We start from the raw sequence: 27,658 nt of genomic DNA on the forward strand, positions 1-27,658 counted from the left end.
GAACAAAGCCTCACGGAGCGCGAGGGGATTTAAATCCCCTTGGGCTCCGTGAACATTTTTTTTTTTTAATAGAACATTCTGCCCTGTGTGGCAGAATGTTCTAATAGCCTTAGAACCCGCCGTAGCGGGCTCTACCGGCTATTAAAGTCCCTCTCCCTTGTTAAATGCCCTCGCCTTCGGCTCGGGCATTTAACGCGGGGAGCGGGCCTTTAATAGCCGGTAGAGCCCGCTACGGCGGGTTCTAAGGCTATATTAGAACATTGGAATGCTGGAAGCTCCATTGAAAACAATGGAGTGCTGCAGGCTTTTACTGGCCGGTAAAAGCCCGCAGCGCCAACATTCCAATGTTCGCTTTGTTCACAGCAGCAGCTGTGAAGAAAGCCTCACGGAGCCCGAGGGGATTTTAATCCCCTCGGGCTCTGTGAGCAATTTGTTTTTTTAAATAGAACATTCTGCCCTGAGTGGCAGAATGTTCTAATAGCCTTAGAACCCGCTGTAGCGGGCTCTACCGGCTATTAAAGGCCCTTTCCCTTGTTAAATGCCCTCGCCTTCGGCTCGGGCATTTAACGCGGGGAGCAGGCCTTTAATAGCTGGTAGAGCCCGCTACGGCGGGTTCTAAGGCTATAATAAACACTGCCCCACACAAATCTTTACCCCTCTCACTGGAAAGAAACGAGGAGTAATAATTGCCATACACAAGTATTTTCCCTTATGAAATAGCACACATTGCTAAAGAAGCTACTGAGGGCAGCTTTACTTACCTTCAGGGTTCGTATAGGTGGGAAACCTTGTAACATATTCAACATTTATGTTCCTAAACACACTCTGCATACTTACTCAGTTCAGATTCTTAATCTGCTAGAAGAGTGAGCCTTGATTGCAGAAGAGCAGCTCCCATTCCTAAGCAAATCTAACATTGACAAGTTAGATGAATTATTATCTGATATCCAGGTACCAGCGGCAGTCCATGATCTCCACCCTGATAGGGCCCCAGGGCATAATTACCTCAGCAATATGTTTTATAAACCTTGATTCCACATCTGTCTGCTCATTAAAATTGCTTTCTCTCATCCTGTACAATGACACCTTATATGAATGAGGCACATAAAACTCTGTTGCCAAAACCGGGTAAACTTGCATCAAAATGTGACTTCTGCCACCCTATTTCATTCCTGAATACAGACGTAAAGATATTACAAAGATTCTAGTGAATAGACTTCTACAGCACATGCCATACCTGATTGATCCAAACCAATCCGGATTTGTCCCCCATCGACAAGCGACAGATAATATTTGAAGGGAACTATATCTGATGGAAAAGGCACCCTTAGGTCCATTCCCATGGCCATACTGTTGCTAGATGCAGAAAAAGCATTTGACCGAGCCAGTTGGACCTACCTCTTTCAAGGTTCTGGAGGCAATGGGCATTGGACCTAACATGTGGATAGCGGCCATTAATAAATCCCTAAGTGCTGGAGTACTGGTTAAGGGTGTGAGGTCGAGAGAGATCCCCTTGCATTGAGGCACACAACAGAGATGCCCCTGTCCCTGCGCTTAATTTGTTCTTGCAGTGGAACCTTTGGTTGCAACCATTGAAAGCATTCAGGGATCTAGGGGATGCATGTTGGGGGTGACATAATGTGCATCTATTTGCATACAAAATTCTCCTCGCACTGATTAATCCCATACACTCAATTTCGCAGGTGATGGAAGTCATGGATACATATGCTAAGATATCCGAGTTCAAAGTAGACCTAGAAAAATCAGAATTTTGATAGCGGGTATTTTACCAGAAACGCTTACAGAGTTGACAAACCTGCTCTCACGCAGGTGGGCTGCAGGAAAGAAGCTCAAATAACTGGGATTGTATATCACTGATCTGATCTGATCTGATCTGTCTCGCTGGAGGTCTCGCTATGTCTCCTGGTTTGGGAGAATGGCAGTCATCAAGCATAATATCCTCCTGTGTTTGTTATACCTTTTTCAATCTCAGGAAGTGATGTAAAGATACTTCAGAAAGACATTGTTCACTTTTTCTGGTGGGGGAAAGCAAGCGTGGGTGGTGAGAGTAGTCGTGCAAGATGCCAAGAGACAGGGGGACTGATGCTTCCAGATATCCAAAAAATATTACTATGCAGCCCATCTTTGGATATTCTTTGAACAGTCCCTCTGCAAAATAGGTTGCCACTGGATACAGCGGTTATGGGGTGGGCACCTTGGGCTGCAGCGTGTGTCCCAAGGCAAGTGAGGTCTGCAGTTTGCTAGATCTGTGAAATACTCAAAATATTTCGGGACTCCATGTCTATAACCCCCTAAGTTACTACATTTTTGTCTCCCTTCATGCTCTTGCAAGCCAAAATAATTTTACCCCAGAGGTGCAGAAAGAAGATTTTTTGCCGAGGTCGGTGGGGCATTGCAGAATGTTGTGGGATTTATTTAGCTGGGAGACATCAAGGACTTTTCAATGTGCAAAAAAGACTTTGGTCTGTAGGCGACCGAACAACTACCTTACTTCCAGGTGAGACATGGGGCCCTTTTCCCAGTAAGCTATCGGCCTCATGACCGCTGTCAAAGTGGGAGAAACTTTTTACCATTTATTTGGGTCCCAAGGGTCTCATATTCAGTATCTATGCCTTCCCTACTAAGGAAACTGAAACACAGGAAGTACATGGAGCACCGGCCTCAATACCTACTCTGCTAAATCCATTTAAAACATTGGCAAACATTATGGGATGATACCCTATCCCTGTGTGAAAAAATACACCAGTGGGAATCCCAATACAAGATAATCATGCTGTGGCATACTACTCTGCACCAGCTGAAGCACATGTACAGCCAGTCTAACGGCTTGTGTTGGAGTAATTGTGGCCATGAAGACGATGTGGTCCACATGTGGTGGGAGTGCCCCAAGCTGACCCTGTACTGGAAAGAGGTTTTGAGCCATTGCGGCCACATCCGGCAACTATAATTTGGGGGCTTTAACTGGAGGGCTATGATTATGTCATGAGGGGGATTGGAGCATTTAATATGCTGCTAGCAGTGAAACAACTGATAGCCATAGCATGGAAAATATCCAGGGTCCCTACCATGCATGAATGGACAAGCAAGTTCTGGACTTTGATAGCAATGGAAAAACTTACATTCTGGCTTTATGATGAGGATCATAAATTTGCTACTAACTGGCAGATTCTAGTTGAATACTTCTTGGAGGCTGGTCCGGAAATCGAATGCCCCAGATCTTTATGTTAACTCGACTGACTGCTGGATGGGCATTACAAGACTCTTGTATAAAGAGTGACTGAGTCACAGTGAGTCACTAGAGCAGCATAAGTCAATAGCCCCATACCTTGTGAATATGCTTATTGTGAATTGGATGGCTGCAAAGGATGAACAGGCATGGAACAGTAAGCATGAAAGATGGTGGGTGCAGTTCTTTCATAAACGAAAACTGAAATATCTGTCTGTGTATGCCTGGTCTGGCAAAGTTTTGTAACTGTAAGTGCGAGAATGTCTATCAGACTTTGTCCTACTGCATGCTTTATATTTGGATAGACTTTGGGGGAAAAAGAAAGGTTTGGGATAAATCAGAGAGTGAAGGTACAGGCAGAGTTTTAAAGAGAAATATATATAAAATTTAATAAATATAATATGTGTATGTATGTATACATTTATACTTATATGTATCCGCCAATAAGTAAAAATGTATATCTATGTGTATACAGCCATACGCACGCATCTAAGTATATAGCAATATTTATACATACACACATAAGCACATTATACTCATTAACTTTTATGTACAAGGCCCAAACCCTGCTATATATACAAACACACATCCATATGTACACACATGTAATAATATTTACATGGTCAGACAGTTGGCTCTGTGCATAAATATTGATAGACTGTGTAAGAATTGTTATTTTTCCTATATTTATATAGCATTTTATAAAGCACAATCCACGCACATAAAGAGAAATATATTGACATCTACATTTTCTAATAGTTAAATAGTTATACACTTATACTTATACATATCTTCTCCATATATATATATATATATATATATATATTTATATATATGTGTGTATTATCATAGAAAGACAGATAAACCTGTATGCACACAGTTGTCCACTTATGTTATGTAAATACGATGGCATACATATTTACATAAAGCATAAACTTAGATTTTTTTTTAACCTATATTGATATATTTTTAGAAAAACTAAAAAGCAATATATACCTATTTCAAGACACACATGTCTAAGTGTGATTTAAATGGCATGCGGGGAATTTGTTCGTGAGCCCCCCAGGAAGCACCTACAAAAAGGTAAAAATTTTAAAACAATTGGCGATTTTAAATAGGTATGGTTGGTCCTGAAGGCAGAGGAATGCTGATAATAAAGCAAAGTAAACTTTGCCCATGCACATGGTACAGCCTTGCGCTAAAGCGAAGGAAAATTGTAGAATATATAATAGATGGTCTCTCAAAGGGTCCACTTTATTATCAGAACACCAAGCAACAAACTTATTTCACCTTCCGGAATACACTGTCTTGGTAGAGTCATATACTGCTTTTGATGGCAACTGAAACAAAGCTAAATGTCCACGCTCAATATCAAGGCATGGAGGTGCAGGCTCTGTAGCTTGAAATGTAGAACTGGACCTTCCGACTGGGTCATACTTTGGCTGCTTGGACAGAGAAAGATGTTCCACCCATTTTTTTAAAAGTGATGCATGCCAGAATTGTATTCTGTTTTCTAGAGGTAGCTTGTAGAGAGGTCTTTCAGTGTACTCATTCTATGTCATGCATTCTGGCAATGTGGATCATCTTTGCTGCTGAATGTTTTTCTTAAGTATACAAAAAAGTGATAGATGGAATACTTAAATTATTCTCAGCCACTGGTAGTTGCTTGGGCAGAATCCCAGTCAATCATTGTTTTGCATACAATGCCACTTCAGCTTGGACCCAGTCATATGCAATTCAGTCTTGACCCTGCTCCAGTGGGAGGCCTTCTTCCCAAACTGCCAGGCAGGTCCCCACTGAACTGAAACAAAAACAATCACCTTAATTAGGACTCATCATTCAGTTCTAGCTTGGTTTCACTTACACAGTGTGTACAAGACCCACGTCTGGGCATAGCCGCTCCCACTAAGAGCAATACACTAAAGTGTACAAAATTGTGATGGATGGAATACTTGAATTAATCTCACCCACTGGTAATTACTCGGGCAATACCCAGGTCCTTTGTTATTTGCATGTGGCTGGGTCCAAAACTGAGATAGCATTAGTGCAAAGTAACTATGGACTGGGATCAGAGCTATGTGAGACCATGTGGGATGCACCAATTGTGCACTCTAGGTGACATGGGATACTGTCTATGTTCTAGGTTGTCGACATTGATCCCTGGTGGCAGTGTACTATTTCTAGAACTGTAGCACTGAACAAATATTTATCTCTGCTAAAGGGGGAGTGTGGTGTCTACTCAAGGGTGTAGCTTCACGGGGGTGTTTGGGGTGTTACACCCCCCCTCAAAATGAATTCTGTAGTAAATAGTTGGGTACAAGTACTTTCAGTTAGGTATGGTGATGTCTCAGGTTTCACCTGGGATTTTTACAGACACAGACAAAAACACATACACTCTTGGTGTCACCTCTCTGTTTTTAACCTGTTCTGTGCCTTGGACGAGGTCACCTCGTCCAAGGCACGGGAACTGGGGGGAGCGCTAGCGTGCCCCCCCTGTGCACACCCCCCCCCCTCCCAAGGCGGGGATGGAAGGGGAAGCCCTTCCCCTGACCCCCCCGTGACGTAAACGCGCGCTTATTAGTCACAGGGTCTCCCCCATCTCAGCATTTCTCTTTCAATCACGTGGGGGAGGCCCAGAGAGGCTTCAAAGGGAAGGAAATGTATTTCCTTCCCTTTGAAACCCCACTAGACACCAGGGATTTCTTTTTTTTGTTGGAAATTGGCATAAGTGAGCGACCCCTTGGGCAAGGGTCGCTCCCAGGGGGGGCATTTTTTTGGGAAGGCCTTTAGGGCACCAGGGATCTTTTTTTTTTTTTTTCTATTTGTTTTGTTTTTTTTAGGTGGGGAGCGACCCCTTAGGCAAGGGTCGCTCCCCTAGGGGGCAAATTATATTTAGGCCATTTCTGCCCCCCTTGGGGGCAGATTGGCCTATTTTGATGAGGCCAATCTGCCCCCCTTGGGGGCAGAAACCACTAGACACCAGGGAGTTTTTTTTGTTTTCGTGAATTTCACGCAAGGGGAGCGACCCCTTAGGCAAGGGTCGCTCCCCCTGGGGGCGGGCGGGGGGAATTATTTTAGGCCATTTCTGCCCCCCTGGGGGGTAGATCAGCCTATTTTGATTAGGCCGATCTGCCCCAAACCACTAGGCACCGGGGATTATTTTTTTTTTTTTTTTTTTTTTACAGATGGGGAGCGACCCCTTGGACAAGGGTCGCTCCCCTGGAGGGGAAAATTGTATTTAGGCCATTTCTGACCCCTTTGGGGGCAGATTGGCAGTTTTTTGCTACGCCAATCTGCCTCCAAGGGGGGCAGAAACCACTAGGCGCCGGGGATTTTATTTTTGGCGCCAATGTCACGCAGGGGGAGCAAATTTATTTTAGGCTATTTCTGCCCCCCCTGGGGGCAGATCGGCCTATTATTAGGCCAATCTGCTCCCAGGGGGGTCAGAAACCTCTAGGCGCCAGGGCAATTCTTTTTTTTGTGTTTTATTTTTAGTTTTTTTTTTTTTTTTTTTAGATGGGGAGCGTCCCATTAGGCAAGGGTCGCTCCCCTGGGGGGCAAATTGTATTTAGACCATTTCTGCCCCCCTTGGGGGCAGATTGGCCGATTTTAGGTCGACACCACTAGGCACTGGGGATTTTTTTTTTGGCGCCAATGTCACGCAGGGAGAGCGACCCCGTAGGCAAGGGTCGCTCCCCGGGGGGGAGAGCTGGGGGGGGCAAATTTATTTTAGGCCATTTCTGCCCCCCTGGGGAGTAGATCAGCCTATTTTGATTAGGCCAGAAACCACTAGGCACCGGGGATTTTTTTATTTTTTTTTGTTTTACAGATGGGGAGCGACCCCTTGGGGGCAGATCGGCCATTTTTTGCTACGCCAATCTGCCTTCAAGGGGGGCAGAAACCACTAGGCGCCGGGGATTTTATTTTTGGCGCCAATGTCACACAGGGGGAGCGACCCCGTAGGCAAGGGTCGCTCCCGGGGGGGGGGGAGAGTGGGGGTTGGGGGGGCAAATTTATTTTAGGCCATTTCTGCCCCCAGGGGGGCAGAAACCTCTAGGCGCCAGGGCAATATTTTTTTTTTGTGGTTTTTTTTGTTTGTTTTTTTAGAGATGGGGAGCGACCCATTAGGCAAGGGTCGCTCCCCTGGGGGGCAAATTGTATTTAGACCTGGCTGATTTTAGGTCAATCTGCCCCCAAGGGGGCAGAAACCACTAGGCACCAGGGATTTTTTTTTTGGCGCCAATGTCACACAGGTGGAGCGACCCCGTAGGCAAGGGTCGCTCCCGTGGGGGGGGTGAGGGGGGGTTGGGGGGTCAAATTTATTTTAGGCCATTTCTGCCCCCCCCCCCCCCCCCGGGGGCAGAAACCTCTAGATACCAGGGCAATTTTTTTTTGTGGTTTTTTTTTTTTGTTTGTTTTTTTAGAGATGGGGAGCGACCCATTAGGCAAGGGTCGCTCCCCTGGGGGGCAAATTGTATTTAGACCATTTCTGCCCCCCTTGGGGGCAGATTGGGCGATTTTAGGTCAATCTGCCCCCAAGGGGGCAGGCACCACTAGGCACCGGGGATTTGTTTTTTGGTGCCAATGTCACGCAGGGGGAGAGACCCCGTAGGCAAGGGTCGCTCCCCGGGTGGGGGGGCAAATTTATTTTAGGCCATTTCTGCTCGCACCCCAGCCCTCCCCCAGGCCGGCTGAGCTAGAGGCCAAAATGCACAGGTAGGCACTTTGCAAAAAACACCTCTGTTTTCTGTGAAAAAATGTGTTGTGTCCACGTTGTGTTTTGGGCCATTTCCTTTCGTGGGCGCTAGGCCTACCCACAGAAGTGAGGTACCATTTTTATCGAGAGACTTGGGGGAACGCTGGGTGGAAGGAAATTTGTGGCTCCTCTCAGATTCCAGAACTTTCTGTCACCGATATGAGAGGGAAAAAGTGTTTTTTTGGCCAAATTTTGATGTTTGCAAAGGATTCTGGGTAACAGAACCTGGTCAGAGCCCCGCAAGTCACCCCATCTTGGATTCCCCTGGGATTCTAGTTTTCAAAAATGCGCTGGTTTGCTAGGTTTCCCCAGGTGCCGGCTGAGCTACAGGCCAAAATCCACAGGTAGGCACTTTGCAAAAAACACCTCTGTTTTCTTTAAAAAAATGTGATGTGTGCACGTTGCGTTTTGGGGCATTTCCTGTCGCGGGCACTAGGCCTACCCACACAAGTGAGGTATCATTTTTATCGGGAGACTTGGGGGAACGCTGGGTGGAAGGAAATTTATGGCTCCTCTCTGATTCCAGAACTTTCTGTCACCAAAATGTGAGGAAAATGTGTTTTTTAGCCAAATGTTGAGGTTTGCAAAGGATTCTGGTTAACAGAACCTGGTCAGAGCCCCACAAGTCACCCTATCTTGGATTCTCCTAGGTCTCTAGTTTTCAAAAATGCACAGGTTTGGTAGGTTGCCCTAGGTGCCGGCTGAGCTAGAGGCCAAAATCTACAGGTAGGCACTTTGCAAAAAACACCTCTGTTTTCTTTAAAAAAATGTGATGTGTCCACGTTGCGTTTTGGGGAGTTTCCTGTCGCGGGCGCTTGGCCTACCCACACAAGTGAGGTATCATTTTTATCAGGAGACTTGGGGGAACATAGATTAGCAAAGCAAGTGTTATTGCCTCTTGTCTTTCTCTACATTTTTTCCTTCCAAATATAAGAGAGTGTGTAAAAAAGACGTCTACTTGAGAAATGTCCTGTAATTCACATGCTAATATGGGCACCCCAGAATTCAGAGATGTGCAAATAACCACTGCTCCTCAACACCTTATCTTGTGCCCATTTTGGAAATACAAAGGTTTTCTTGATACCTATTTTTGACTCTTTATATTTCAGTAAATTAATTGCTGTATACCGGGTATAGAATGAAAACGCACTGCAGGGTGCAGCTCATTTATTGGCTCTGGATACCTTGGGTTCTTGATGAACCTACAAGCCCTATATATCCCCGCAACCAGAGGAGTCCAGCAGACGTAACGGTATATTGCTTTTGAAAATCTGACATTGCAGGAAAAAGTTACAGAGTAAAACGTAGAGAAAAATTGCTGTTTTTTTCACCTCAATTTCAATATTTTTCTTTTTCAGTTGTTATTTTCTGTAGGAAACCCTTGTAGGATCTACAAAAATGACCCCTTGCTGAATTCAGCATTTTGTCTACTTTTCAGAAATGTTTAGGTTTCTGGGATCCAGCATTGGTTTCACGCCCATTTCTGTCACTGACTGAAAGGAGGCTGAAAGCACAATTTTTTTAAAAAATGGGGTATGTCCCAGTAAAATGCCATATTTGTGTTGAAAAATTGGGTTTTCTGATTCAAGTCTGCCTGTTCCTGAAAGCTTGGGAAGCTGGTGATTTTAGTACCGCAAACCCTTTGGTCAAAACCACAAGCCTTCTTCTGCAGCCACTTTTTCCCATTTGTTTGGAAAAAAACGAAATTTTCACTGTATTTTTGCTAATTTCTTGGCCTCCTTCAGGGGAACCCACAAAGTCTGGGTACCTCTAGAATCCCTAGGATGTTGGGAAAAAAAGGATGCAAATTTGGCTTGGCTAGCTTATGTGGACAAAATGTTATGAGGGCCTAAGCGCAAACTGCCCCAAATAGCCAAAAAAAGGCCTGGCACAGGAGGGGGAAAAGGCCTGGCAGCGAAGGGGTTAAAGTCTTTAAAAGATTTTGGTTGGACATTTTTTGTGTTTTAAGTACTCCTAACAATACACCCTGCCCCTTAAGCCCCTGCCCTGTGCCCTGCTTATCATTGGATGTATTTTAACAAGATATGTATGCATGATTGTTGGCAAATCTGAAGTTCACACCAACCTCCCTCGCCCAATCATACTGACCAAGCTATGCCCCTGTCTCTGCTGGCCCCTCCTGAAGTTCCATTTGTATGAGACACTTAGGGCCTCATTTACAAGAACCTGACACATTGGCTCCCATGCATCAGATTTCTTGTGGTGCCCTGCGACTGCCTAATGGCGCCATGGATGCTCTGTATTAATAACACACAGATCCATGGCACAGATTTCCACTGATGTGTCAGAAATTCTGACACATCTGTGGCTCTAAAGTCACGCATTGCTGGACTGGTGTAAAAAAAAAAAAAAAATTACGCTACTCAAGCAATGCAAGGAGGCCTCCATAGACAAAAGCCCTGCATCACTTTTACCGCCTGCTCTGAGCAGACGGTAAAATTCTGACACAGTAAAGGTGCAGAATGACGTAGTGAAATGTTGTATATTTCACTGCCTCAGTTCTGCGTGTTTTTTTGCCTGGGAACACCTGCCTTGCACATCATTGGCAGTAACTGACGCCCTTGGGTGAAAAGGGACACTAGAGGCCCCTAGAGTCACATTTTGTGGATTTAGAGCTGGCTCGGTGTAAAAAAAAAAAAAAAAAAAAAAGATGCTGCGGCAGCGCAAGGGCATTGTAAATGAGGCCCTTAATCCTGTGTGCTTACATCTCTTGTGCTGGCAAGTCCATTTTGAGTGTAGAATTGCCTAGAACAATGAGACCCATTTTAAATTGTTCTTTGAGTCTTTGGGGTAGGTGGATGGAGACAGGGCTGCTTTTAGGCGGCATGGAAGGAATCTTGACCAAACCTTCGATCCTATCTCTAGTGCCAGTGAAGACTGCTATGTAGGTATCCACCCTCTGGGCTGTAACCTCTTACCCATTTTTGTCTCATGGTGTTGGGTCCTGGCCACTGGCCTATACTGGCTCCCAGTAAAAGCATCTAGCACTGACTACCAACAAGACCTTATCACATTAAAGAGACTTGCTAAGGCCACCATCTCCTCCACACTTGAGCATGGCCCTGGAAATATGGAGTTTAGAAGGGAAGACGGGAGCAAGCAACACCGCTGGCTTCTAGAGATACTTCGCGCACCCCAAGCTCCCTCCCGCCCCCTTTGATGCATTCAAATTATTTTATTGTTACATACTGCAAAATTAATTTTTCATACCATTTCTTGTTTTGCATTGACTGCATTGGGCACTGCATGCATTCTGTACTGTTATGTCATAACTTCTGTTTTATTTGTGTAGGCCTCAATCTGCAGGAGTAGCCAACCCCTGTCTGGCTTCAGTGCTCGATGTCTTGAAGACGAGCAGCTGCTTCAGGCTATTCGAAAGGCCAATCCAAGAAGCGATTACGTTTATGTTGTTGATACACGACCTAAAGTAAGCAACATAATGTATGAATAAACAGTAAACATGGGAGACCTCATTAAACATTTGATGCTGTACCAATCTATTTTATTTTCTTTATTATTTGAAATGGTGTTACACATTGAGACATGGATGATGTACAAACAGGTACTCCTAATTTCAAAGCATTGAAAAAAGGTAAACGAAAATATTGAATATTATTTCATGTGCTAGATGCACCATAGAAATATTTGATTTAGTCATCACTTGATATTTATATTGTGCACAAGCAGCTAACCCGTTCTGTGTGCTTATGTAGGTTTAGTAGTTAAAGAAACAAGGGCCAGATGTAGCAAGCAGTTTTTCCCATTCTGTGTCTATGGGAAAATGTGTTTGTACATATGGCCCTAAGAGTCTCTACTTTGGTTTAGTATAGTTACTGTACCAGTGCTGCAAATCTGGGGGAGAGTACCATACATTTTCTACACATTTCTAAAATAGTAGACTCGCATGGTTGGAGATACAGGGCCTGCTTATGACTTAGGAAGACGGAAAAGCCCATCCGCTGAAGTTCTGACGGGTAGGTTGCCGCCAGTGTGGCAGCCTTCCCGCCAGGGCCATTACGAGTTTCCTGCTGGGTCAGCGGGCAGAAACTCAGTGTCCGCTCGCTGCCGCAGCGGGAAACAGCCTACAACATTGTCTCTGGCTCGTAATAGAGCTTGCGGCAATGTTGTAGTGCGTAGGGTGCACCAGAACCATTCCAGTGTTCACTGTCTGCAGAGCAGACAGTGAACTTTGCAACGATGCTGGTCAGGGGGACCTCTGCTGCCCGATTCCTCCAGCCTTTTCATGGAAGTAATATTGCCATGAAGTCGCTGGTGGAGAAGGAGGTCCTAATTCTCAGGGCATCGTGTAGTTGTAATCTGGTGGTGCTGGCGGTCCAACCGCGATCATAATGGTGTGCTCAAACAGCTGCATTGGTGGCGGTCTGACCGCCACCACGAGTCTGGCGGTCAACACTTAATGATGCCCACAGTGTTTACCACATAAAGGCATAGTTTGTGCAAAGTATAATGCATTATGTAGTGGTTTTCTTTATGCTAAGCGTTGGTCAAATAGGTTGTTGCTCCTTGTTAGGCTTTTCATCCTTGGCGTGGTCTCCCTTAACTTTTTGCCTCTGTTCCCCAGGTTGTTGATGTGTGCTGGACTCTGATTTTGCTGTTTGTGTTACTCTGGGCACTTTACCACTGCTAACCAGTGCTAAAGTGCAAGTGCTCCTTTACAAAATGTGTATGTGATTGGTTTATCCATGAATGGCATATTTGATTTACTAGTAAGTCCCTAGTAAAGTGCACGAGAGGTGCCAGGGCCTGTAAATCAAATGCTACTAGTGGGCCTGCAGCACTGGTTGTGCCACCCACATAAGTAGCTCTGTAATCATGACTCAGACCTGCCATTGCAGTGTCTGTGTGTGCAGTTAACTGTAAATTCGAGTTGGCAAGTGTACCCACTTGCCAGGCCCAAACACTCGCACCTGAAAGGGCTGTGTCTGCCCTCACACAATGCAGTCTCCAACCCCCCTGTGAGTTTCTCGGGCCTGGCCTGGGCAAGGCAGGATTTCACATTCCAAAGAGACTTTACTTTGAAGTAGGCCTACTTCAAAGGAGAAACTGGGTATAAGAAGGGCACCCAAAACCACAGACTTTAGAACACTTCTGGAAACAAGAAGAACCTCTGCCTGGAGAAGAGCTGAGAAGTGCTGTCCTGCCTGTGACTGTGCTTTGTGGAGCTATCCTGCAGTTGCTGCTTCTGCCAGAGTAAGAGGGCAAAGACTGGACTTTGTGTGCCGTCCATCTTGTGAAGAAATCTCCATGGGCTTGATTTAGAGCTTGCCTCCTGTTGTTTGAAGTCTCAGGGACAGCAAAGACTTCTATCTGCCAGCACCTGGAGTCTCTGGAGAGACTCCTGCTTTGACAAGTGGTGCCCTATCCAGTCCCTGGGCCCTTGAAAGGAAAGCTGGTGGAAATCCAAGGAAATCGACTTCGGGTGACTTCGGACCGACGTCACTGCTGAATCCGGGGACGCTGCCTGCACCCGACGCGTGACCTTCGCTGGAACGCGATGCTCTTCGCAGACCCGACGAAGCTGCAGCCCCGCTGAAGTCCGCAACTCCGTGGAAGTCGCTGCACCACGTCGTGACCGACGCCGCTCGAAGTGCACGGATTCAGCCTTTCGCACCGATGCTGCAATCCCCGACTTCGCGCATCGACTTGTTTTCACTCTTCACCAAAGGTACTGTACTTGGCGGTCTACGCGACTCCGTGTCCGGCGCCGCTGGTGTCGGCTTGTTGGGAACGACTCCGTCACGACGCAGTGTTAACACCTCATCGAAGCATTTTGTGTTTCTAAGCGCTATTTTTGAGTTTAATCTTTAAAAATTCATAACTTGACTTGTGTATGTCAGATGTTTGTTGTTTTGGTCTTGTTTTGTTTAGATTAATATGTCCTATTTTTCTAAACTGCTGTTGTCATTTTGTAGTGTTTTCATTAACTTATTGTGTGTGTTGCTACAAATACTTTACACCTAGCACTCTGAGGTTAAGCCTACTGCTCTGCCAAGCTACCAAAGGGGTAAGCAGGGGTTAGTTGAGGGTGATTCTCTTTTACCCTGACTAGAATGAGGGTCTTGCTTGAACAGGGGGTAACCTGACTGTCAACCAAAGACCCCATTTCTAACACTCCTCATGACAAAAAAATCTTATTGATCAACATTTTAAGCATTTCTTTTTTATATAGAAAATATTGATGTGGTCATTACTTTTAATGTTTTGTATATTTTGGTTACAGGTTTAGTGTGCAAGGTTATGTGTATTTTTTTAGTGTTATCATTCCAGCCTTCTAATATTGTAGTTAGAATGAACACTGTTGCTTAGCGCTTGAACAGTTGAGGTCAGAATGTTCTCTTCCTGTCTCTCCAACGAATCCCCAGAATTTCATCAGACCCCTTCTTTTGTGAAAACCGAGAAGGGCAAGAATTGTTATCATTAACTTTAGTTTTTATGGCTCGTTTTTTCTATAATCGTTTTATTTGCTGCATTTTCCTGGTTTGCAGGGTGTCATTCTTACTACTTGCTGCATAATGTGTGCTGTGTCTCAAATGCTTGCACTAAAAGCTTTGCAAGAGACAATTGCATAGGCAGCCCTCACAAGAGCTGTCCCTGGTTTGGGTTATCTAAATAAATATATTCCTGTCAATTGTCTGTGTTGGAAAATGGCCCTTTCTGAAGGGTCACCTCAAACATTTTGCCTTCCTCCTATTTTTCTGACCTTATTGTTGTGGGCTTTAGGACTTTGGGCACTTTACCACTGCTAACTGGTGCTAAAGTGCATGTGCTCGCTCCCTAAAACATGGCAATGTTGGCTCATACACAATTGGCATATTTAATTTACTTGTAAGTCCCTAGTCAAGGGCACTACATGTGCCCATGGCCGTACATTGAATGCTACTAGTTTGCCACCCACATAAGTAGCTCTTTAACCATGTGTTGTACCTGGCACTTTTGCAGGGTCACTCACACCTGAAAGGGCTGTTCCTGCCCTCACATAATGCAGTCTCCATCCCCCTGGTGTGTGTCTGGGGCCTGGCCTGTGGGAAGGCAGGATATTACAAACAACAGAGACTTTCCTTTGAAGTTTGCCTATTTCAAAGGCAAAAGGGAGTATAAGTAGTGGTCCCTGAAAATGTGATTACTTCTGGAACCAAGAGGAACTTGGGGGTGATCCTAAAGGGAGTGACTTAGGTATTTGCCAAACAGGTGAGGTGGGAAAGGATTGCAGTGTCCCAGGTAGGTCCCAGTGTTGTAGGATGGGTGAGGGATCCCATGTCCAGTCTCAGAGGAGAGGGAATGGGGGTGGGCTGAATCCCAGAGTGCCAGAGGTCCAGTCCCAGGTCTGGGAGGGTTCCATGAGTGAACACTAGGAGCGGAGACTAGCCTGTACCATAGGGTCATGTGCTAAGGGAGACCCATAATGTCAGGAGAACTTGGGGGGTGGCTGTAGCCAGCATCTCACCAGTTCTGGGGTCTGGAAGAACCACTCCTAGTGAGGGGGTGCAGAAGTCCAGACAGAGGGTTGAGAGGGGGTTGCTGGCCCCAGTAAAGAACCTGGAGGGTCAGGGATTAGCTCTGAGGTCAGAGGCCCCCAAGAATGACCTTGGTGATACCATTTCTGGGCTGGGGGGAACCAGGCTCTGCCAGGTGGGCAGAGGTCAGGGGACTAGCACCAGCCAGACTCTCATGTGGTCCTTTGGGAAGGTGTTTACCTTGTGGGGGCTAGGTGTGCTTCCCAGAAAGTCCTGGCTTGCCAGGCAGTGGTCCAGCTTGAGGGTGGTGACTCTGGGTTAGATGGTCAGGATCAGGGGATAAGCTCTGACCTGTTGGGGGGTAGGTGTGCTCCCCATAAGTCCTGGATTGCCAGGCAATGGTCCAGTCTGAAGGTACAGACCCTAGACTGGAGGGGCAGGTGAAAGGGTAAACCCTGACCTGATTTGGGGGGTGGGGGGGTTTGCCCAATCACCCCCTCCACCCGGTGTGACTTCTAGGGTACTCTCCATGGTGGGGGTGCAGAACCCTGGGAGTAAAGGCAGGGGAGAGAAAGATTCACCCCTGACCCCAGTTCAATTCAAGGGTACAGACCCTGGGTTGAAGGGCCAGGTTCAGGGTATTCTCCCCCATCCCCCCCAACCCTATAGGGAGGGGTTACTGCTAACAGTGCCCCTATCATGTTGGATTCTGGGGGGTGGGATCACTCCTAATGGGGGGGTGCAGGATGCTAGAAAGAAGGGCAATGGCCCTGGTCCAACCTGAGGGTACATACCCTAGGTTGGAAGACTAGTTGCAGTGTAACATCCCAGCACTGGTGGGAGAATTGTGCAGGACTGCCTCCACAAGCAGCCTGACCATTCTGGACTCTGGGGGTACCGCTCATAGAGGGAGGGTACAGAGCCCTAAAGGGGAGGACCAGTGTCAGGCTGTCACCCCTGACCTGGTGGAAGGGAGAGTGGTCAAAGTGTGCCAGGCACCTGGGCCAACTACCCCCCACTTTCTACAGTCAGTGGTTGGATAGCCTTGAAAGGCCTGGGGCCTGGCTGTCATCCCTGACAGCTGTCAATGGCCACTGTGGCTTGCTGTCCTGGTGGACAGAGTTGCTCCTGGGGTGGGGGGGACAAGAGTCATACCTCAAGGGTATAGTGGGCCCACACCACTGTCTTGGCCATGGTTGTGCTGTCTACCCCCTGGTATACACCTGTGAGCAAAGGAAGGTTAGGGGCTGCACAGATAGTATCTGCAGGTGAGGAGAGGGGTTCCCCATGGGTCAGCTTAGTGGGCCCTGAGAGTATAGACAGAGGGATCCAACTGGAGTCAGGAAGGTGTAGAACTGGAACATGCCCCTGCTGTTGTTGGTCTGGGTCCCTGTTCTATCACCCCAATCAGGGAAGTCCATCAAGGTATTGATTAGTCTCCCTGGCTTTAGGCTGGTGGGGGGGGGGATTGTGTTGGACCTTGCCCTTTTGCAGGGTCATCCCCAATCTTTTTGCCTTCTGCCTCCTATTTTTTCTGACCTGTTTTTGTTGGATTTAAGACTCTGGGCACTTTACTGCTGCTAAACAGTGCTAAAGTACATATGCTCTCTGTGTAAGTTGTATTGTTGATTGGTTTATTCCTGATTGACATATTTAATTTACTAGTAAGTCCCTGGTAAAGCGCACTAGAGAAGCCTAGGGCCTATAACTCGAATGCTACTAGTGGGCCTGCAGCACTGGTTGTGCCACCCACATGAGTAGCCCTGTAATCATGTCTCAGACCTGCCACTGCAGTGTCTGTATGTACAGTTTTAACCTGCCAATTCTACTTGGCAAGTGTGCCCACTTGTCAGGCCTAAACCTTCCATTTTATACATGTAAGGCACCCCTAAGGTAGTCCCTAGGTAGCCCCATGGGCAGGGTGCAATGTAAAAGGTGGGACATGTACTTGTGTGTTAAACATGTCCTAACAGTGAAATACTGCTACATTCGGTTTTCACTGTTGCAAGGCCTATCCCTCTCATAGATTAACATGGGGGCTGCCTTTAAATGTTATTAAAGTGCAGATTCTCTTTGGGAGCAGATAGAAATTTGGAGTTTAGGGTCTCTGAGCTCACAATGTAAAAATACATCTTTTAATGAAACTGATTTTTAGCTTGTATGTTTAAAAATGCCCCTTTTAGAAAGTAGGCATTTTCTTGCTGAAACCATTCTGTGACTCTGCCTGTTTGTGGGTTCACTGTCTAGGTCAGTTTGACAGTTGGGCTATTTGCACCTCTTTCTAGACAGTGACACTAAGGGAGCTGGGGTGTAGCCTGCATATCCTGATGAGCCATCTGTGCTGGGAGGGAGGGGAGGAGTGGTCACTCTCACCTGAAGGGGCTGTTCCTGCCCTCACACAATGCAGTCTCCAACCCCCTGGTGAGTGTCTGGGGCCTGGCCTGGGCAAGGCAGGATCTTACAAACAAGAGAGACTTTCCTTTGAAGTTTGCCTACTTCAAAGGCAGAAAGGATTATAAGTAGTGGACCCAATACCCCAACAATTAGATTACTTGTGGAACCAAATGGAACCTCTGCCAAGAGAAGAGCTGGTGAAGCTGGAGGAGGAGTAGTACCCATTTGCCTGTGACTGTGCTTTGCTGGGTTAGCCTGCAGTAGCTGCTTCTGCCTGAGAGAGGACAAAGACTGAGATTTTTGTGACTTCCCACCGGTGAAGAATCCCCTAAGGGTTTTGAACTGAGCTTGCCTCCTTATGTTAAAGTCTGGGGGACAACAAAGACTCCTCTCTGCCAGCACCTGGGCTTTCTGCTGAGCGTCCTGCCTACCAAGTGGTGCTCGAACCTGTCTCTGGGCCCTTGAAAGGTGCAGCTGGTGGAAAAGGACAGAAATCCACACACAGACCGCCCGTACGGGGAAACTTTTGATGCACCACCCGTCCCACGGCTGATAAAAGATGTGGCGTCAGCCTCACTGCTTAAAATCAACTCTCCACTTGCATCACGACTGGGACATCGATGCGCATCACCTGCAATGGCTGCTGTTAACAACGCAAGACCCCACGCAGCGCGGTTTCGTGACACCGTGCAACAGTATTTTAACACAACATCACTGGGCCCAGAAATTCAGTGCAAAGCCTGCCCAGACCCTAGGTGCCCGACCAGGATCGACGCATTGCTCTTTTGTGGGACAGAAGACCCGACCAGAGGAGGAATGATGCGCTGTCTCACTTGAGAGTAAGAAATAGACGCATCGCTAGCCTTTTCCGACGCACATTCGCCCGTGCGGCTCGATTTTAAACGTTAACCAGGAACTTTTGTGCAATAACAGTGTTCTCACTGTTTTCTAAGGATTAACCCCCAGGGTGCCTGGGGCTAGGTGATCTCATGCTTGGCCATGGTTCCCGTATGCCAGAGACAAGACCAGCTCATCCTGGACCCACCCCATGGGGGGAGGGCTAGCACTCCCTCCCCCTCTTGGGCCTCCCACCCAATCCCCCCATCAGGGATGGAAGGGGACTCACTTCTCTTTCCACTCATGCACCCCTCAGTGACGTCTGATGACGTCGGTGCACAATCGTGCGCTGACCTCATCAGAGGTCAACTCCATTCACGCTGTCCTGCTCGATCGGGAAAAGAAGTGCAAAGCATGTCTCTTCTGACCTGAGGGCAGGCAGAGGCATGAAAGGAAAGGAAAGGCCTTTCCTTTCATGCCTCTGTGAGCATTTCTGCAGCCCGATTGTGAAGCGATCAGGCAGAAGAAATGCCCACTAGACACCAGGGTTTTAGTTTTTATGTTTGTTTATATGTGATTATGTATAAGGGGAGTGGCCCCTTTGGCAAGGGCCTTTTCTGCCCCTGTGGGGGCAGATTCACCTGTTTTAATTAGGTCAATCTTCCCCCCTGGGGTCAGAAACCACTAGAAACTAGGGATTTAAAAACAAAAGTATTTTTTTTCTTTTTTGTTTTTTTAGAAGTTTCACTCAAGGGGAGCGACCCTGGAGGGGAGGGGCAGGGAGGGGGATTTATTTTAGGCCATTTCTGCTCCCCTTGGGGGCAGATCAGCCTATTTTAATTAGGCCAATGTGCTTCCAAGGGAGGCAGAAACCACTAGGCACCAGGGATTTTTATGTTTTAATTTTTTTTACAGATGGGGAGCAACCCCTTAGGCAAGGGTCGCTCCACTGGGGGGGGCAGGGGGGGTCATTTTAGGCCATTTCTGCCCACCTTGGGGGAAGAGCGGCCTATTTTTCTTAGGGCAATCTGCCCGTGGGGGTCAGAAACCACTAGACACCAGGGATTTTTTTTTATTTTGTACAGATGGGTAGCGACCCCTTAGGCAAGGGTCGCTCCCCTGGAGAGCACATTTATTTTAGACCTTTTCTACCCCCCTTGGGGGCAGATCGGCCTATTTCTATTAGGCCCATCTGCCGCCGGGGGGGGCGGCAGAAACCACTTAGGCACCAGGGATTGGTGTGTGTGTGTGTGTGTGTGTGTGTGTGTAGGTGTGTTTTGTTTGGGGAAGCCGCCCCTTGGGCAAGGGTCGCTCCCCATGGGGACACATTACTGTTGGCCATTTCTACCCCCCTTGGGGGCAGATCGGCCTATTTTTGTAAGGCCCGTTTCCTCCCAAGGGCGGCAGAAAGGCCACCAGAGACCAGGGAAGATTTTTTTTTTTTCTCAAAAAAAGAGGGTGGTGGTATGGCCATACCCTTTCCCCAAATAAATGGGGACAAAGTTGTTCTGCCCACTGGTGGGCAAATGGAGCAATTACCCCTGATCCACTCCCCTGGGGAGGGGGGGGGGTAAGAAGACTACTAGATGCCAGGGAATAAAAAAATTTAAAAAATAGTGGGGTGGTGGCTACCAACCAATATGGGCATGGTTATGCCCCCACCCCAACTGAAGGGGGTAACAGTCTTTCATCTCTCCCCTGTACATTTAAACATCTTATCCCACAGCAAGCAAGAGGACATTTGATCATTTGGGGTTTTGGTTTTACATTTGGGCCATGAGAGCTTGTCTAACTCTCAAAATCGTCCCATTTGGAATGGTGAGGGCTGCACTTTTTGGACTTTGGGACACTGCCATGTAGAAAAATGTATGAGACCTAGACACATTTGAAAACTAAACATCTGTGTGAGTCCAGGGTGGTGTGCTTCACATGCACCCCACACCAGTTTCTTACCCACCATGCCCTGCAAACCTTCAACTGTGCTTGAAATCGCACATTTTTCCCACGTTTTTGTGATGGAACCTTCCTGAATCTGAAGGAATCTGCATAATTCCTCCCACCCAGCATAGTCACATCTATATCGATAAAAATTCTGCCCTACTTGTCAGACTTAAAAAGTTTTTTTCTAAACTGCCCTTTTTGACCCACTTTGGTGTCCCCTCATTTTCGAAGTGTTTTTGGCTCTTCCCTGTCACAGGCACTTAGCCCACCTACACAAGTGAGGTACCATTTTTACTGGGAAACTGAGGGGAACATGGGGTGGCAGGAAATTTGTCCCGGTGCGGTGATCCCACATAGAAATGTGGGAAGTTTTTTTTTTTTTTTCTGCTAAGTTGGTGGTTTGCTGTGGATTCTGGGTAAGAAAACACTGGGGGACCCACGCAAGTCACACCTTCCTGGACTCCCTTGGGTGTCTAGTTATCAGAAATGTTTGGGTTTGGTAGGTTTCCCTAGATGGCTGCTGAGCCCAGGACCAAAAACACAGGCCCCCCCCACCCACCCCCGCAAAAACAGGTAGTTTTGTATTTGATCATTTTAATGTGTCCACATAGTGTTTTGGGGTGTTTACTGTCGCGGGATTAGGCCTTGCCACACAAGTGAGGTACCATTTTTATCGGGAGACCTGGGGTAATGCTGGGTAGAAGGAAGTTTGTGTCTCCCCTCAGATTCCAGAACTTGCAGCACCGAAATGTGAGGAAAAAGTGTTTTCTTTTTGCCAAATTTTGAGGTTTGCAAAGGATTCTGGGTAATAAAACTTGGTGAGAGAGCCACAAGTTATCCTATCCTGGCTTCCCCTAGGTGTCTAGTTTTCAGAAATTCCCAGGTTTGCTAGGTTTTCCTTGGTGCTGCATGAGCTAGAGGCCAAAATCCACAGCTAGGCCCTTTGCAAAAAGCAGATCAGTTTTCTTTGGGAAAATGTGATGTGTCCACGTTTTGTTTTGGGGCATTCCCTGTCGCGGGCACTAGGTCTACATACACAAGTGAGGTACCATTTTTATTGGGAGAATTGGGGGAATGCTGGGTGGAAGGAAATTTGTGGCTCCTCTTAGATTCCAGAACTTTCTATCACAGAAATGTAAGGAAAAAGTGTTTTTTGCCAAATTTTGAGGTTTACAAAGGATTCTAGATAACAGAACCAGGTGAGAGCGCCACAAGTCACCCCATTCTGGGCTCCCCTAGTTGTCTAGTTTTCAAATATGCACAGGTTTGGTAAGTTTTCGTAGGTGCTGACTGAGCTACAGACCAAAATCCACAGCTAGGCACTTTCTAAAAAACACGTCAGTTGTCAATGTAAAAATGTGATGTGTTCATGTTGCGTTTTGGGGTGTTTCCTGTCACGGGCACTAGGCCTACCCACACAAGTGAGGTAAAATGTTTATCAGAAGACTTGGGGGAATGCTGGGTGGAAGGAAATTTGTGGCCCCTCTCAGATTCGAGAACTTTCCATCACCGAAATGTGAGGAAAAATTGCTCAGTGCCAGGGACCCTGGTCCCTGCGCCCCTCACCGCTACAATGCCAGCCTCCTCCACACCCTCAACAACGAACGAACCCCCACCTGCCACCATGCATCACCAAATGACACCCAAGGACCATTCACCTGCCGCAACTGCGCGTTCTCCTGCCGCCGCACACCAGACCCACCAACGGCATGGTCCCCTAGAACCGTACGTGACAACATCAGCTGCATCCTATTCAACACACGCCCCCTCAAGAAACACACCGTTCTGGGACATCTGGGAACTGCTCCACTCCACCTCGCCCGATGTCGCATTCATCACAGGAACCTGAATAAACCTTACCTCTTCAGCAAACATATCCACCGCCATCCCTGACGGTTACATGATCATCCATAAAGACTGCACCAGCTGACCAGGAGGAGGCATTGCCATCGTACACCCTCCGCCTGACAACCAGCACCAACACCCGACATGGAGCACCTCCACTTCCAGATCCAGACCAATCCGAACACTACTCTCCTTGGCACCCTTGTCTGCAGACCCCCCAGGACCCTGTCTGCCTTTCAGCGAGTCCATAGCCAACTTCATCACTCACCACGCCCTTGCCTCAACAGACTAGATCTTTCTCGGCAACCTCAAATTCCACCTGGACAACCTAAGTGTCCCCAACACCCCATCTCTACTGGAGAATCTCGCCACCATTGGACTGGTCACCTCCTCAACACACTCAGCAAGACACCCGCTTGACCCCATCTACTCCGTGAACAGCAACATCGCCGTCAGCCACACCTCGGAACTCCAATGCCTCCGACCACCACTGCATCCACTTCTCCTTCACCAATCCCACCCAACACCACCACGCCCACCGCTACCCGTTCAGGACCTGGAACAAGGTCTCCAAAGACTAACTCGCCACCGCCTTCCGTAACATTCCACCACCGACCTCAACGGATGCCAGTACATCTGCACGCAACCTCCGCCTATGGATCTCCGATTACGCCAACGCTCTGGCTCCTCTAAGGAAACCCTATGGCAAACAGACCGCTAAGAAAGCCAGCTGGTTCTCGCCCGCCCTCCAAGAGTCCAGACACACCTGCAGATGACTCAAGAGAAGACTGGGAAGCAGCATAGCCCTGGCAGACCAGGCAGCCTTCAATACCACTGTCACCGCACACCACCACTTCATTAGAGCCACTAAGAAAACTGCCATACAGGAACGAATCAGTGCCAACGCACACAACAGGAAAGAACTCTTCACAGTGATCAAATAATTCACCAAACCCAGCACAAATACCACGGACTCACCCCCCCCCCGTCCCAAGCCCTCTGCGGCTCCCTTGCCACCTTCCTCCACCCAAGATCTCAGACATCTACAACAGCTTCGCAACATAGGACCCACCAACCCCACCTGCAACCACTGAACCCAAATGTTCCAGATGCCAGCCAACCCGGACTATCTGGACCACCCTCACCACTGACAACACCCAACAGATCATGAAGGTTGTCCACTCCGGAGCTCCATTAGATCCCTGTCCCCACCACATCTTCAGCACAGCTGGTGACACCATTGCCTCCAAACTATGCCACACCATCAACTGCTCCATCAAGACCGCCACCTTCCCTGAAGGCTAGAAACATCCAGAGATCACCCCCCCTGCTGAAGAAACCCTTTGCAGACCCGATGGACCTTGAGAACTATGGACCCCTCTCCCTGCTCCTCTTCCTGGCCAACACTCAACTCACCGAGTTCATCGAAACCAACCACATCTTGGAGCCCCTCCCAATCAGGCTTCAGAAGCAACCACAGCGCTGAGATGGCTCTCCTCGCCACAACAGATGACATCTACAATCTCCTTGACTGAGGTGAAATAGCAGCCCTCATCCTCCTGGACCTCTCTGCCGCCTATCTGCGCAAGACTACACAACGCCGGCATTCATGACAAAGTCCTAGAGTGCATTGTTTCCTTCCTCACTGGTCCAACCCACAGAGTCAAGCTCCCTCCGTTATCATCTGAACCTACAGAGAACAGCTGCGGCATCCCTCACAGACCCTCCCTGAGCCCCACCCTATTCAACATCTACATGGCCCTATTTGCAGACATTGTCAGAAGCCACGGATTAAACATTGTATCCTACACCAACGACACCCAACTTTTTTTCTCCCTCACCAACGTACCTGCAGCTGCAAAGAACAACTTCCACAGCAGGATGAAGCAGTCATCGCCTGGCTGAAGAACAGCAGCCTCAAACTCAAGTACGATAAAACAGAAGTCCTCATTTTGGGAACCACCCCTTTCACCTGGGATGACTCCTGCTGGCCCTCGGCACTTGGAGCTTCCCCACACCGACCAACCATGCACGTGACCTCAGCATCATTCTCAACTCCTTGCTCTCAATGAAGCACTAAATCAACGCCTTCATCCTCCTGCTTCCACACACTCTGCCTGCTCCCAAAAAATTTCAAGTAGATGCACATCGATTCCAGAAGAACGGTCACCCAGACGCTCGTCAGCAGCAAGCTTTATTACGGTAACTCACTCTACACTGGCCCCTCTCAGAAGCGCCAAACTAAGCTGCAAAGAATCCAGAATGACTCCGCCATACTTATCCCTGGACACCCCCTGCTGCTGCCACATTTCCAGGCACCTGAGGGATCTCCACTGACTCTGAATGAACAAGACAATCACCTTCAAGCTCCTCTCACACACCTACAAGGGCCTCCACAACATCGGACCTGCATACCTCAACTACCGCCTTGCCTTCTACCTCCTTCCCCCCCCCCTCCACCAGACAACTCTGCTCCACCCACATGGCCCTGGCCTCCATCCCACAGATCCACAAGACCCCAGCCAGAGGAAGATCCTTCTCATACCTCACTGCTAAGACCTGGAACTCTCTTCCTCTTCATCTCAGGCAATCTCCCTCACAGCCTCAATTCAAGAAGGCCCTCAAGACTGAACTGGCTATCTAGCCCATCGACTGAACTGCAGATCCCCCCTGCAGCACCTTGGGTCCCTACAGGTGATTAGTCGAACTCTAGAAGAACCCTGATTGACTGACTGATTGATTGATTCTAAGTTAAGGCTGCATGCTCCATGCCAAACTACCAGAGGGCGAGCAAAGGAAAATGTAGGTTGTGTTGTGACCTACCCCTGACTGGCATTGTGGTCCCTACTTGGACAGGGTGCATACCTCTGCCAACTAGAAAACCAATTGCTAACAGTCTGCACTTTGAAGTAAGTTCACCCCTTGAAAGAACTATTGAAGCAAATTCAAGAGAAGAATCATAAACAATACTTTTTATGGACCCACCACCTTTTGTTTTAGCATGAATATGTGGCAGTACTCATACAGTTTTCTTAGGATAGATGTTCTTGTGTGATACTCAATTTTATTTGATTGCTCAAACTAGTTTTGTAGGAACACGAGCGGCTGGCTCTTTTTATTGTGCAGTTCCTGCATGGACACTGTGCTTCTGTAAAGTGTTCAAACATCTTCTGAGGTCCCCACCATGGGAAAACGCAGATAAATGAATATATCTTTTGCTGAAATCAGCCTCACCGGTCTTCAGAATGGCTTCGGACAAAGGCTCTGCTATCTTCTTGGTTCTGACTGATCCTATTTCAGAGAAATGGGCACCCCTTCATGCTGACAGTGAAGAGCTGATGAGGATGGCTTTTACCCCTCTCATTATACTGATGATGCCATAGACATTGGTTTACAGAAGGCCAGTAGGCGTGACATCTTTCCTGAAACAGAGCTTGACTTGCAATTTGTGCCGCCAATGGATGAGATTGCCTAATTTGCAGGGGTGGTCCGGAGGGCAGCTAAGGCACTGCAATTTTAGCTTCATTCCTCTGGGACTAGAATAACATATTCTAACAGGTTTTGCAGCATGGGCCAGCAGCTACCGAGCCCTTACTTCATTTTAATGATGCCCTCCCTGATACTTTGATTGCTACTTGGTCAAAGCTTTGTTCTTGGCTGTCTGTGAATAGGCAGGTGGCCAGACTTCACAGACCGGTGCCTGGTGACTTGGATTTTGTTGTCAAGCACCCCACTCCAAACAATCTTATTACAAAGGCCTCAACCAGTAAAGTAAACCCAAACCCCTTTGTAGCCACTCCTCTGGAAAACGAACACAAGAGAATTGATGATTTTGGCAAGTACGTTTTCTTCAGCGCCAGTCTAGCACTGTAATGTGTACATGATGTTTGTCTGATGGATGATCAAACACATGCCTTTTGAGATGTGCCAAGCTTGATCTTGCTGACAATAGTGGAACACTGTAGGGCTTGTTTGGCCCATCAAATTCACAGTGGACAGGATGAAATTATTGGGTCACTGAGTATGAACGAATTTGGCTGGGTAATAATTTTATTACAACATGCTGACCTTCAGGAAAAGGACAAGGATTTACCTTCTCTGCCACTGACTGAAGAAGTTCTTGAAAAATACAAGACTGACATTATGATAGATATGCTCTTCAGGTATATATTGACCTGCCAATAAAAAGGGAAATACTAGCATTCTAATTCTGTCAAAGACTATAAGGTAAGGTAGGCTTCATATGGAAAGCAGCCTTCCACTAATATTTCCTGTATTGAGTGTAAATGTCACCCCAGACACAAGTCCAATATTCAGTGTGACACGTCTGCAGATACAGCTAAAAACCTCTGTATAACTCACTCTGCGGAGGGCAGCACCATTTAAAACATTGGTCACAGAACATAAAGCCTCTGTGGGGAAGGCACATTACTCCTTTCTAGCAGAGTGACCTTTCATCAACCAAAAATGCTAGTTACTGACAAGAAATTATATCAGAAAGTCAAACCTTGAATCGTTCTTCACTCATCCCTGCTTACCAATGAGGTTTTTGAAAGTCTTCCCCAAAGCTTACTCAAGATATTCAAAAGCTTCTGCAAAAGATTTAGAAACTTGCGCTTCTAAGAGTTCATGAATCGGTTCCATATCAAGAGAGGAACTGCTGCCATTGAATTTCTTACTTTCTTTCCCTTCACTCTGCATCTCCCATTTAATATAGGGTGGACAGGGCTAGATGCGGTAAACATTATCTCGCCTTCAGTGCAGAAATTTTTAACTATGATTGTGTAGCCACCCGTTGCTGATCCCTCCAGATTTGACGCTTATGGCATATCACTATTTGTTTGGATTTGTTCACTTTGGTGGAATGTGATGTGTCACCTTAACTTTATTACAATCTATTTGTTAAAATACTATCATATATATATTTTAGGTCTGCATTCTGCATTTGTACTGCTATTTTAGTGAACTTGTAGCGTGTTTTATGGTTACTCAGCCAGACTAAACCCAGATAACCGTGTTAAGAAAATCTTTATTTTTAACATTCATTGGCAAGCTTTGCATTTTTGCTAAAAAAAAAAAAAAAAAAATCAAGAATTGTTTGACAACAATTAAATAAATATTCTTGTGACCAGTCCATTTAGC

At 47.1% G+C, this 27,658-nt stretch overlaps 1 protein-coding gene across 2 annotated transcripts in view; it reads left to right on the top strand.

Annotated features, from left to right (window-relative positions):
- The window catches only part of MTMR7 (myotubularin related protein 7), a 372,736-nt gene that overhangs the window by 114,924 nt on the left and 230,154 nt on the right, over positions 1-27,658 (top strand). For both annotated transcript variants that reach the window (XM_069200518.1, XM_069200527.1), the window contains exon 6: positions 11,317-11,451. In XM_069200518.1, the coding sequence (XP_069056619.1) occupies positions 11,317-11,451 (135 nt within the window). The remainder of the gene's footprint in view (positions 1-11,316; positions 11,452-27,658) is intronic.

The sequence above is a fragment of the Pleurodeles waltl genome, chromosome 1_2 (assembly GCF_031143425.1).
Source record: "Pleurodeles waltl isolate 20211129_DDA chromosome 1_2, aPleWal1.hap1.20221129, whole genome shotgun sequence".
Lineage (NCBI taxonomy): Eukaryota > Metazoa > Chordata > Amphibia > Caudata > Salamandridae > Pleurodeles > Pleurodeles waltl.